We start from the raw sequence: 13,641 nt of genomic DNA, 5'->3' as shown, positions 1-13,641 counted from the left end.
TTTGAACTAAATTTTAGGGTAAATTTCGCTGGAGGTCACTAAACTTTGTTATTTGTCACGAATTGGTCACTCAACTTTGATTTGTCCCTTTTGAGTCACTCAACTTTGTTATTTGTTCCAATCAAGTCACTCAACGTTTTCCATCCAAATTTTTAACGGAATATGCTAATTCCGTTAGTTTTTTGGATGGAATATGCTAATTCCGTTAAAATTTTGGAAGGAATGGGTATATTCCGTTAATTTTTTAGACGGAATAGGAATATTCCGTTAAAAATTTGGATGGAAAACGTTGAGTGACTTGATTGGGACAAATAACAAAGTTGAGTGACTCAAAAGGGACAAATCAAAGTTGAGTGACCAATTCGTGACAAATAACAAAGTTTAGTGACCTCCAGCGAAATTTACCCTAAATTTTACAACAACTCTGCTAACTAACCTTCTAAATTTTCAATATTAAATATCCCTCCTTAGGTCATGTTCGGCGCACCAATGGGAATGGGTGTGGGCATAGAAAAAGTGAAAATTTGAACTGCTTTTCACTGTTTCCGTCGGAAAAAAAAAAATTCAGTTGAACTGAATTTTTTTTCCCCACGAAAACAGTAACGCGGCCAAACAAGACCTAAAGTGTTCAGTGTTCAGTGTTCACGTATGACCCTTTTAAGTTTTACCGTTATGCAAGTATAATACAAATTCCTCTCTCGTCCTTCCCTCCCCCGAATTTTTTATTAATATTAAAAAAATATGAAATTTCAGAAACTATCCAGATTTTTCTATTTTTTTCAAAATATATTATAGAGTAATTCAATCTAAAACTGCAAAAAAAATTGCAGTTTTGAAATTCCAAAACAGTAAAAAAAATTGCGTGTTAAAAAAAACCGCAAAATTTTTTTAAAGTTAAATTTTTTTTTCATTTTTCATATTGTTTTATTTAAATAGAAATATGTATAATTTATTTATTTTTTATTGAAATATTAGAAATATTTAATGTATTTCTTTGAAAATAGATGGAATACTATATAATTTGATTTATTAGAAAGACTGCTACAAATAATCCGGATCAACATTTTTCATACTGGATTTTTTGCGACTGTAAAAAAAATTAATATATTTCTTTATGTGTTAGATAGGCCTAAATTATATACACATTCGATCTAATTTTTATCACGAAATAATATCAACTATCTTGTATTTTGAATATAAAGTGAATATAATACACCTGGGATCAAGTTACTGCGTTTGTTTGGTTTTAATTTGTAGAAAATGAAAAAAAATTAAGAAAAATGCCCAGTGCGGACGCACGGTTTGCGATACGGCCGCACTTTACTTTTATTCAACCCAAAACTTAGGAATTGTTAGAACAACCCCCCCCCCCCCCCACTTTACTTTTATACTTTGTCAATTAATTTCATAAAATAAAAGTAAAGTGGGGGGGGGGGGGGGTTGTTCTAACAATTCCTAAGTTTTGGGTTGAATACCCGAGAGAGAGGAATTTAAACAATTAAAGTAAACAAAGGAAAGAAAAATTGGCTTGCTTTCAAGTAAAGGAGATTTAGGGGTATTTGGTCTACAATTCCTTGCTAATTCTATCTATTCGGTATTTGTTTAAGTTCATGTATGATTTGATGAGGTTTCTAACCTAATATGTCATTGAGTGTCACTTTCATGAATTAATAACGTGTCTAAGTAATTCGGACTTCACGATTAGGTCTTTCACCCTAGCTACATAGACCATAAGCTCTTGTTAGTCTCTCATCTCCTCAAATATTGGTACTTCACGATTAAATCCATCTTACCAATACCCGATTCGATTTGAGATGTCCTAATTAGGGTTTGGCTTCACGGTTAGGTCCTTCACCAAGTTCCTAACCTTAATTTTTGTAGTTCCGGCTTAGATTACAAATTGGTTAGATCCTAATCCAAACCTAGGGTATTTGCATTCATAATTTGGTACTATCCTATTGATCCTAGTCAATTTTGGTTCTTTCGAATCCAAAACGGGATAACTACAATTCAAGTACTAATTATGTAATTAACACAAATGATAAATCGCAGAAATTAACATCAAATCCCATAAAACAATCATAACAAAAACAAATATCCAAATAAAATAGAATTAAACAAGTTCATGCATTAACCTAGACCTCTAGAAAGAGATCTACTCCCTCATGGAGAGATCCATTACAAAAATTGGCAAAAATAAGAAGAAATGAAATAAAGAAATGATTACACTCTTTCTTGGATCAAAACTCTCAATCTTGCCGACTTCTCGCTCAAATCTCCTCCTTCTCCCTCCTAGAAAAGCTTTCATTGGCTGCAGAATTTTACGCTAAGTGTGTATTTTCTTGGAAATGGACATGCACCAAGGGTGAGAGAGAGAGAACAAACGTAGTAACTTGATCCCAGGTGTATTATATTCACTTTATATTCAAAATACAAGATATTTGATATTATTTCGTGATAAAAATTAGATCGAATATGTATATAATTTAGGCCTCAGTGTTATTGGAAAAAAAATAAAAATGCTTGGATTCGTTCAAAAGTCACTTCTAAGTAAATATAGAAAATATTGTGATCCTTCTAGTACATTTAATTTCTAAAAAGTTTTATCTATTTTTGAAAAAAAATAAAAATTTTAAGTTATTTAATGTTTGTTATGAAAAAAAATTCTCAAAATAGATACAACTTTTTATAAATTAAATGTACTAGAAGGATCATAATATTTTTTGTATTACCTAGAATTGACTTTTTAAGGATGATATACGATAAAATTTGACTATTTATTGAATGATTTAAAGCACCATAATTACATAACCAAGAATTAGTGACAGTGCAGAGAATTCTCAGCCGTTAGATCATTAAAAAAGAATCAACGGTCACGGATGATGTGATGAAAGCAGCGGGCAAGCATCTGCCAAAAAGGAGATATCATCTCTTTCGCCCCACCCTCTCCAGTCTCCCCACTGTTCCTCTCTAATGGCGAGCGCCACTCCTCGCCTTCTTTCTTCTCTCTTCACCTCTCCTTCGTTTTTGTTTTCTCCAATCCAAGCTATTCGTACTTCTTACAGAAGTAGAACTCTCTCCTTTCTCTATTACAATCCGAGGAGACCTTGTGGCAGGCTCAGAACCGTTTCAAATGTCGCTCCAAATGGTACGGTGTTTATTTTTAGCAACTCACAAACTTCCTTTCTACTATGTTTCTATCCAAACACATCTTATTAAGGGAACGACCATAAAAAATCAACAGTTGCACAAACAATTTTAGTTGAAAACCAAGGATACAGTACCATATATTGGTATTCAGTCGGTACCGGTACAGAATCCATTTCACGAGTTCTTTCGGCCTTGGCATGATTGTTTTTGTTTAAATAAAGTTATTTTACTGCTTAATTGGTGCTTCTATGTCAGTAGCAACATTGATAAAACAGCATTGCACTGTATAGGTAAATATGGGATAGGAAAAATAGGAGAAAAGGATGAAGAGAGGTATGATGTGATAGTAGTAGGTGGGGGCCATGCTGGATGTGAGGCTGCACTTGCATCAGCACGACTCGGTGCTCGTACCCTCCTCCTCACTCTAAACCTTGACCGAATTGCATGGCAGGTACTTCTATTATAACATTTTTAAAGGTTGAGTTGTGACCTCTCCTTTCCAAAACTCCTAACAGTTGACAACACCTCCTTGAAAGGTTAATCCTATATTTTTGCCTGGACTTTAGATAATGCTAGCTACATCGGTACCTCTTTCATGAATTTTTTTTTTTTTCTTATTTCTTTTTATGCTATCAGGAACAACAAAGCCAATTTGCCTTTTCATTTTGTATGTTGTTGATCTTAAGTATTTTGTACTAAACAGCCTTGCAATCCAGCTGTTGGTGGGCCTGCCAAATCTCAGCTGGTACACGAGGTTGATGCCCTGGGTGGTGAAATAGGGAAAATGGCTGACAGGTAAAAATGATGAAAATTGGATTCTTGTTTTCTTGAAATTAGAAGTTTGTTTTGTGCCCTTACAAAACCACAAAATGCCACATCCATACTCGCAAATCAAAATGTATCTCATGTATGACCGGAAAACTAGGGTAATACAAAAATACTCCATCTTGCTTGAAAAAAATACTCATCCCAGTTTTGCTCAATCAGCCCCTTTATTTTTATAATAAACCATGAAATTTACTGTCTTTCTCCGAGCTAACACAAATCACAACAAAAGGAGAAGGATTTAGGAAATGTTACTGATTTGCATGAGATATTGTAATTCTTGCTTCCCAGGATGTGTGTTAACTGCAACAATAACTTATCTGATACTTGTACTTATTGTGTAACTAAATTTTAGGTGTTACTTGCAAAAGCGTGTTTTGAACCTTTCGAAAGGCCCAGCTGTCAGAGCATTAAGAGCTCAGACTGACAAGAGGGAGTATGCTATGGAGATGAAGAAAGTAGTGGAAAGGTTTTCAATTTCTATTTACTTTTATTTTTTCTAATTTATCTTTCGATTTAAAAACATATTTTACCAAACTTAAGTGGTAGGTGATGGCTTAGTTTTTGTCTTTTATTTTATATAAAAGGCCTATTTCATATTTACCCTTGTTATTGTTGTAAACAAACTGGATATAGACGGAGAATGATCAAACAGTATCCATATCCTTTTTTGTTGTTGTATACAGATATATAGTCTCGGATACAAATACATATACAGATCAGATATTAAACAAATACGAATTCAAATTCAAATATAATTTGGATATTAAAATGAAATTATCACATGTTTCACAAGAAATATGCACACATTATATGCACATTCACTTACCCATTTGATGCTGTTCCGTGCATATCCTGCTGAATAAATTATACCCAACATCAGTATTGTAATAATCTCTTCATCTCTCTTTCAGCAACCCAAATCTATTCATAAGAGAGGCAATGGTAACGGAAGTCTTGATGGGAAAAAATGATGACATCCAAGGTGTAAGAACCTTTTTTGGGATGGACTTTTTCGCCCCTTCGGTAGTTCTCACCACCGGCACCTTTATGAGTGGTAAGATTTGGGTGGGAAGAACTTCAATGCCTGCTGGTCGGGCTGGTGAATCCGCTTCTCATGGCCTCACTGAGAATCTGCAGTCTCTTGGGTTTGAGACTGATCGATTGAAGACTGGTACGCCGGCCAGGGTTGATTTTCGGTCCGTTGACGTATCGGGACTCGAGCCACAATATGGTGATGAAGAGGTATTGATGCATATTCTGTTTTGTCTGGCGGATAATGTAATTATATAGTAATGGTACAATTTACTGTTTACTGCCTCATGCATTTATTCTCTGTGCCTTTGTAATATCTGGCTATTTGTTTAACCCATGAAAAAGACAGATGGCATATATAATCAACAAATAAGATACTGCTTAAAAAAAATTCAATAAAGAAGATATTGAATTCGTAAAATAAAGATACAAAGACAAGTGAGAAGCACTAACAAAGAGGTACAAATATGATTCATTATTCGGTAAGTGTTTAGTCTGACTTATTCTGGGGAAAATTATCATGCCTAGTTCTTTCTAAAGAGAAATATGTTCTCTGAAAAATTAGCCAAAAAAAGAAGAAGGAAAAGTCCGTACACGCCCTCCATTTAATAAGTGGTGAGGAAAGGGGCAGCTTGGGCAAGGGGTATAGAGGATATTATTCCTTCTCAGGTTTCCATCCATATGGTATTCCTGTCTGCTTTGTAAAATTATTAAGAAATTATATTTTAACTATTAACATGTTTTGTTGTTTACTTTTTCATTTTTCTGAAAGGTAAGCTGGTTCAGCTTTGATCCAGATTGCCACATAGAAAGAGAGCAGATGTGTTGTTACCTTACTCGCACCACTAGTGAAACTCACAAGCTCATTAGAGATAACTTGGACGAAACCCCAACTTATGGTGGTTGGATCGAGGCCAAGGGACCAAGATACTGCCCTTCCATTGAAGATAAGGTACCTTCTTCAACTTCTACCTTGGACTTGAAACTTTGAATTAAAGCCTTTTTTCTTACTATTGGAAATATGTTGGAAGTGCTCATAAACCTCAGAATATCGTATGCACCTCCACAGAATAAGACATTGTATGATGCTCTAATATAATAGTATGATTCCAAAATTGCTTCTTTCCCATTTTCTTCAAAAAAATTCTCAAGCTATTTCTTCGTTCTCCCTTCCATTTCTGTAGATGAAGTTAAGAAAGTTAGTTAGGATCTCTTTTAAACAAAATGGAGAAGAGAACTTATGTTGTTCTTCTAGTGGTACTGTGCTTCCCATGTGTTGCTTGGTGATTTGAAGTATAATACTTTTGGAGTTTTGAATGGTAGAGGAAATATTTATCCTTTTCTGTTTGTGTATACCAGATAGTGAGATTTCAAGATAAGGAATCACATCAGATATTTCTTGAACCTGAGGGCCGAACTGTTCCTGATCTTTATGTCCAGGTATAAACATTTTCCCTTAAGCTTTTGTTTTGTTTTGTTTTTTAATTTTTGGCTTGATGCCACATGTTTTTAAATCGAGTCAGGTTGGTTGTGAGTTAACAATTGCAGACTTTTTTGCTCTTTCTGAACAAATTTGGTTCGAATTAGGGGTTTTCAACAGGATTACCAGAAAGGCTACAGCTATCACTACTTAGGACGCTGCCCGGACTGGAGAATTGTGTGATGTTGCGACCGGCATATGCTGTGGAATATGATTATTTACCAGCATTCCAGTGCTCCAGATCTCTCATGACCAAGAAAATTGAGGGCTTGTTCTTCTCTGGCCAGATCAACGGGACCACCGGCTATGAAGAGGCTGCTGCTCAGGTCCTTCTCTCTTGGTGTGCTCTTGTGTGTTTTAGGTTGTTTTAAGTCTTTTGAAGTTCAGGTCAATCCAGTTGGATATGTATCTTGGGTCAGAAAAGGTTAGTATCAATTGACGGTTTAATTTTATCGAGTTACATCAGATAATCCTAGATTATGTATGTCCTAATTGTGGAATTGAAAGCTAAGATTCCTTTGTCTCTGCAAACTTTTGAGCTCATGCAAATTGCATTCAAGTTGGTATTTAGTTCAACTCAGACTTGGCTTGCTTTTAATTCCGGTTGACTACTTATACATATGACACATATTTATGAGTTTGCTTCAATTTTTTATGATATTTTTTATGTCAAAAATTTAGGGTATTATTTCTGGAATTAATGGTGCTAGGCATTCGGAAGGGAAGCCACTGATAGTTCTAGAGAGAGAAAGTAGCTACATAGGAACTCTAATTGATGATCTTGTAACAAAAGACCTTAGAGAGCCATACCGCATGCTTACCAGGTAGTAAAGACCTATTATTAGTTGCATTTTCTTTGGTTTGAAGGAAGTGTATAAATTTAGACATCTCAAACAAGTAGTGCATTTCTTATCTTTGTTGTGAGAAGTTTCTCAAGGCTACTTGTAAGAAAAGCTCAATCTAACGGTCTCAGTGGGTTTCTGATTACACCAACACTTCACTAGTAGTCTACCAGATTGAGATTAATTGCACACAATGCCTATGTTGCGGGACCAATATCCATTGACACTTTCAATTTTGCTACACACATCTAGAACTTTTTGCTTCATGCCCTGATTTCACAGCCGGTCAGAGCACCGATTGCTACTTCGGGCAGACAATGCTGATAGTAGGCTGACTCCTCTTGGACGTGAGATTGGGTTGATTGATGACAGACGGTGGGATCTATACCAGTCCAAGCAATCACGTATCAAGGAAGAGAAAGAGCGCCTCAAAATTGCCAGGATTTCAGGTTTAAACCTCACCACCTTTAATTACTGTTTAATCAGTGAGTGTAAAGTGTTAAGCATTTAGGTCGTGGAACCCTACATGCTAAATTATCGACCAAGGATGAGCATCTTGGATTTCATTCTGTGCAGATTTGATTAGTGTTTTTTTTCTATGGTCTGGTACCATTGTGGTAACTTCATGTTGTTTCTTGGATTTGGTATCAATGGTATTGGTAATATACCTGGCCTGATAACTTATCATTTGGAAAATTATAATCACCATTATGGATTTTTTTGGATCTTTTTGAATTTTGTTCAGTGTTTTGGTAGGTTATTAACATAGTGTTGATAGAGAAATGTTATTTAACGTCACATTATTTCTTGGAGCTTAGTTATAAAAATGTGATGAACCAGTTCGCGTGTGGAATTTCAACTAGAATAGCTTTTCTACATGTAATGCCAGTTGATCAATATATTGTGGTTCTCATATGTTGTTATGCATAATTGTAAATGTATACAGTATACAGTGTCATGCATTAGTATTCTATTGTAAATAGTCTGTTGGTTTGGTGGAATGCATAATAGTAGTGTACTTTTATGCTTTTACATATTCCTGCTTTAACACCTTTAAAAGTATGCTGTTTAATCCAGCATTGTGAAATACGTTTTTAATTGTAGTTCGGTGAATACATCATCTGTGTACAATATTTTTGTACATCAATACCATTCTATGCATAATCTGTTGGTTTTACTTTTCCTGGATTTCTGCCTATTTGATCCTAGATGCAGTTTATGATATCATGATTTATTTAATTTTCGGTTTTTGCATTGTTATTCATCAATAATTTGTTTGTTTAAAACAATCTTATTATTTTGCTTATGATATGATATATCTTTTGCAACGCTGCACAGTTTTTACCCATTATGTTCCTTTTATTGTTTTACAAGAAAACTTGACAATTTTAAAAATTTTACAGGTATGAAAATGGAAATTTCAGCAACCAAATGCAAAACAATTATTAGGATTTTATACTAGTGGATTACACTTTCAAAGTCAAAAAGTTTTTTGTGATCATTATCACATCAGTAACTTTTTTAATATGGTTCATGCATCTACAGTTTTCCTTGAATATGTGAGAATTTGGATATTTCTTTTCCCAATGAACCAAAGAAAGTAAAATTCCTGCTGAATTGGACTTGATCTATCCGCATTTTTAGTATCAATTTTTTTTGTTATGGCGGGGGTTTTCTGTAGGGGTTGTGTTAATGAGGGACATTATTACTGAACAACTGCAATTTTAGCGAGAAATCATATCAGTGGCACAGTATTCTATTTACTTTTTTCATTCTGAAATGATAAAGGTTCTAACTTCAACAGTGTTATATGATTATTTGTATTTTTATAAATATTCTTTATGTAGGTGGTGAGTTTGCTGCTGAAATCACTGCTGTTTGTGGCCAGCCAGTCAGAGACCACACCACACTAGAAAACATCCTCAAGAAACCACATGTGCAATATAAGCTTCTAGACAAGCATGGTTTTGGAAATGATAAATTATCTAGCTCTGAGAAGGATTGCGTGGAGATTGACATAAAGTACGAGGGATTCATCATCCGTCAACAAAACCAACTACAACAGGTGCTCATTTGTAATGAATATATATCATGAGTAGATTATTTATTCCTGTTAAACACTATGCTCATGGGGTGCCTTTTTTAAGATGATCACAGTAAATAGTAGTTTTCACTTTTGCATTCTTTTTTCCTGATTATGTTATTTGTTTAGCAAAAATGCACAATATATTGGAAGCAATTAGTGTGGATTGAAGTTTGAGGTTTGGGGATAAATTTTAGTGATTACAAAAGACTAAAGAGACCCCACAGAGATGTCTGAATTGAGGATAATTTTTTTAAATGCACAATTGAGAGATGATTGATGGAGCACTGAATTAATGCAAGGCTATATTTTAAACATATTCCTTCGTCTTTTCCTTATTGTTTTATCTGGTTATATTTCATCTTTCTTGATGCAGATTATAAATCAGGAGCATAAGAAGCTACCAGAGGATTTAGATTATTACTCGATGACTACTTTATGTCATGAAGCACGTGAGAAGCTCTCCAAGGTACATCTCCTCTCTCTCTCATACACATACAAATGTGACATTCTTCAGTCTTTTGATTTGTCCACTTCTCACATTAGTCTGGTCAAAAAGATAAATTAAGCCTAGATTCTGTAGTTCTGAGTTTGATAAGTAAAAATTAGTTAGGTTGTGCAATAGCAGGTCGAAGTACTCTATTAGATAAATCCGAAAGCTTAACCATCGAGCAAATTGGAGATTTTAAATGGAAGGATTACTGGCTGGCTGTTGGGTCTGACATGTCAAATGTACAATTATATATTATTATTCTGTTATATTGTTTTATTCTTTTTTTTTCTGAGATTGATTTGTATGTATTATTCATGCGGTGCTAAGTCTTCACTTGTGTTCTGGTGTTATAAGTACCGGGTGTTATCTTTTTTATGGCATTTGTATTGGGTTCTGACCCGAACCCAACCAAACCCGATGGGTTTGACTCAATAGGTAAGGTTCGGGTTTGGGTCGACTGGTCAAGTCAACACAAAAGGTCTGCATAGAAGTTACCCAAAGGGAAGACTTGAAGATGTAAATTATATCCAAATAAGCAACAATTTTTGTTCTTGCAAAATTCGAACAGTTTGCGATCTGTTGAAACATATCTGACCCAACCCTCTAGCTGTTTGTTTTATAATGTTCTTTCAATCTTAAAATTTTGCTTGGCTCGTTTGTGTTATTGCATAATTGACCATAAATTGAGGTGTAATGCACACTCTTGGGTTCATTTGACTCAGAGTTGGTTAAAAATAAGGTTTGATAGGTCAGTTTGGGCTAACTGCAACTACTGAGAAACTGAAATTAAACAAGGTAAACATGAGATCTGTCTAGTTTTTTTCTGTAGCTTATTTTGTATAATGTTTCGTGTAGGTAAGGCCACAAACATTAGGTCAAGCCAGGCGGATTGGAGGTGTCAGCCCAGCTGATATAACTGCTCTACTAATTTGGGTGGAATCAAATAGGAGAAAAGCAAATCACAGGGCACAGCAAGAGCTACTCCTGTCCGCTGCCACAGACAATCAAACGGCTAACTCCCTGCCAACTGATTCTGCTGTGCAGACTACTGCTATTTAGAATAGTTTTTATTAGTTTCTTAATTGCTGACCTTGTTACTATAAAATTTTGAATGTTTTCTCATTATAGTACAAGGAAATTCCTTTTTTTTTTTAGTTATTTTTTCATTGCATTGTGTTTATATAATAAGAAAAAATATACCAAAAAACCTCATTTTTTGTTTTCAAAATAATACTTTCTATTTGTCGTTATAGGAAATATATTTGTAGCTTTTGAAATACTTAAATGCCACTTGGATTTCAATTTTTGGGTTGTTGCCATGCCAAATGGTTTGCTCTTCTACAAATAGCACACTTTTCAAAAACCCACTTGCTTGATTTAATAATTTGATTTGCTTCTACGGTTCTACCAAACAAATCCTGATCGAGACCTACGTTAAGAGTCGTCAAAAGCGATGCTAATTGATCAGTGCTATTAAGGGCCATTACACTTGTGCCAATTTTTGCCTCTTGGCAACAAGAAAGAACAATCCAAGTATATGTTTAACACACTTCATCTTTTAAAAAAAAAAACTAAAAACATGTACGAATATGATGAAATATTGATTCATTTTGTAAACCTAATTTTTAGAGAACTAGCTTTGGTTTGGTGGCAAAGGCAACGTCCTTCTGTGTGTGAGGTCGCATGTTCAAAATCAGGATAGGGAAATTCCTTATGAATAAATAGTTGAGTGGCTTTATTCTAAACTAATTTTGAAGAAAAAAAAAATATAATAATGTACATGAGATTTTTTTTAACAAAAATAACATATTTGTTAAATAAAACTTTTAAGAAAAGAAATTCTAGGATAATATACGAGAGAAAAAAAAACTTTTTAAAAGAAAAACATTAATAAAAAGGTACAACTGTCTATATATTACAATATTTAAAAAGATTTTAAAGAAAATAATTAATAAAAAGTACAATTGTCTATATATATTATTAAAATATTTTGATCACGTTGTGTCAACAAAAAAAATTAGGGTTAATATCATGACCCCTTCACAACCTAGTAATTCGAGAAGAATTCCAAGTTCTTTCACATGTCAACTCTTAATAATGGAAGAATTGTATGTGTTTTTCTTAGAATGTTAGAAGTTTTCTTGGTAGGTGTTCTCTTTCATAAAATAAAATTGTGAAATAATCAAATCTAAAAAAACATATCAAGTCAGAGGCTAAATATATATATCCATCATAGAGGACTATTGCTCAAAGTCATTTGGAATTAATTTGTGACATATTTTGAAAATGTCAATATTGTTCAATAAAACAAACACCCCTTTACACTGTAATTTACCAAGTTACCTTTTTCTGTGTGTATAAACCGTTCTTTTAGCTGTTTTTATGTTTTTATCATAAAAAATATTTTTTTTGTAGCAGGAGAGCTAGAAGTTTATAATAGAGGGATAGAATTTGACAAGAACAGAAATCCAATCAGATAGAAAAAAAGAAAAGAAAAAAAAAACAATAAAAATGTAGTAAGATATGCTTATAAAGGACTTGAATTAAGAAAATTCTTATCCAATAGGATATATTCAATTATAGATTGTTTTGAAAAAAAAAATATACATAAAAATGTAGAACTGTAACTACCTGAACCGATATAGTTAAGAATAAAGGCAAGTGGTGGCTCTACTTGTCCAAATTTCATTAAAAAATATCTGCTAGATGAGAGCTGTTTAAAAAAAAAAAAGGTTAAACATCAACCTCCTCAATTATCTCTTTTATATTCCTTTTAGAATATAAAATTGAATTGTCACTTTTATAAATATTTTTTTTGTTTACATGTGCTTATATATTTGTTTATATGTTCTTATATGATAACCTGGTAGTAAAAAAAGAAGAAGGACAAAACAGAATGTGTCCATATATAGAGTTAGGCTGGGGTGCTATGGATAGCATAGTGGCCTCTATGCTACGGCTCAATATTCGAGTTTTCAAAATCCAAACGGTCGATCCGAATCGTTCATCTTATTCTCCATATTAATATCTACTTGGAGACCAAATTTTATAATTTTCTGAATTTTTTTACTATTTATTAAGCCACTTTGAAAATCGCTAATCCAACGGTTTTACTGTTTTGTGCAGCCACCGTTGGATCAACAATTTTGTAAAATACTTAATAAATAGTAAAAAAATTCAGAAAAATGTAAAATTTGGTCTCCAAGCAGATATTAATATGGAGAATAATATGAACGGTTCGGATCGACCGTTTGGATTTTGAAAACTCGAATATTGAGCCGTAGCATAGAGGCCACTATGCTATCCATAGCACCCCAGCCTAACTCTCCATATATATATATATATATATTTCATATATTTTAATTATTGAAATAAAATGAAAGAATATTAGGATGTCAAGAGATGGTAGTGAAACATCGATCTTAACATCCTTCATACCTTTTTATTTTTCAAATTAAAACATAGTTTTTTGTGTTATTATAGCAAAAAGGAAGAATAATAAAAGAAACAAGATATCAGGGATGCAAGGGGATTATTTTTTTCAAATTAAAACATAGTTTTTTTACTATTTCTTTAGATTTATTGAAAATCGCTGTTTTTTTATGGTCCAGATTTGCTGAAAACAGCGATTTTCAATAAATCTAAAGAAATAGTAAAAAAAAATTCCAAAAAATGTAAAATTTGGTCTTCAAATACATATTAATATGGAGAACAAGATGAACGGTTCGGATCG

At 33.4% G+C, this 13,641-nt stretch overlaps 1 protein-coding gene across 2 annotated transcripts; it reads left to right on the top strand.

The window, feature by feature from the left end:
- Positions 1-2,876: 2,876 nt before the first annotated feature.
- On the top strand, positions 2,877-11,158 carry LOC144563987 (glucose-inhibited division family A protein). 2 transcript variants are annotated; one of them, XM_078313453.1, is made up of 13 exons: positions 2,877-3,148; positions 3,441-3,601; positions 3,854-3,945; positions 4,331-4,444; positions 4,890-5,220; positions 5,783-5,962; positions 6,370-6,450; positions 6,598-6,816; positions 7,172-7,314; positions 7,615-7,781; positions 9,180-9,397; positions 9,792-9,884; positions 10,764-11,158. In XM_078313453.1, the coding sequence occupies exons 1-13, from the start codon at positions 2,974-2,976 to the stop codon at positions 10,965-10,967; spliced, it is 2,178 nt and encodes a 725-aa protein (XP_078169579.1). In that variant the 5' UTR covers positions 2,877-2,973; the 3' UTR covers positions 10,968-11,158. The 2 variants fall into 2 exon arrangements, with proteins under 2 accessions (XP_078169579.1, XP_078169580.1); XM_078313454.1 differs by lacking the exon at positions 2,877-3,148 and having other exon boundaries at positions 3,462-3,601; positions 3,867-3,945.
- The last annotated feature ends 2,483 nt before the right edge of the window (positions 11,159-13,641 follow it).

This window comes from Carex rostrata, chromosome 13 (assembly GCF_964058835.1).
Source record: "Carex rostrata chromosome 13, lpCarRost1.2, whole genome shotgun sequence".
Lineage (NCBI taxonomy): Eukaryota > Viridiplantae > Streptophyta > Magnoliopsida > Poales > Cyperaceae > Carex > Carex rostrata.
This window is presented reverse-complemented; position numbering and strand designations above follow the sequence as displayed.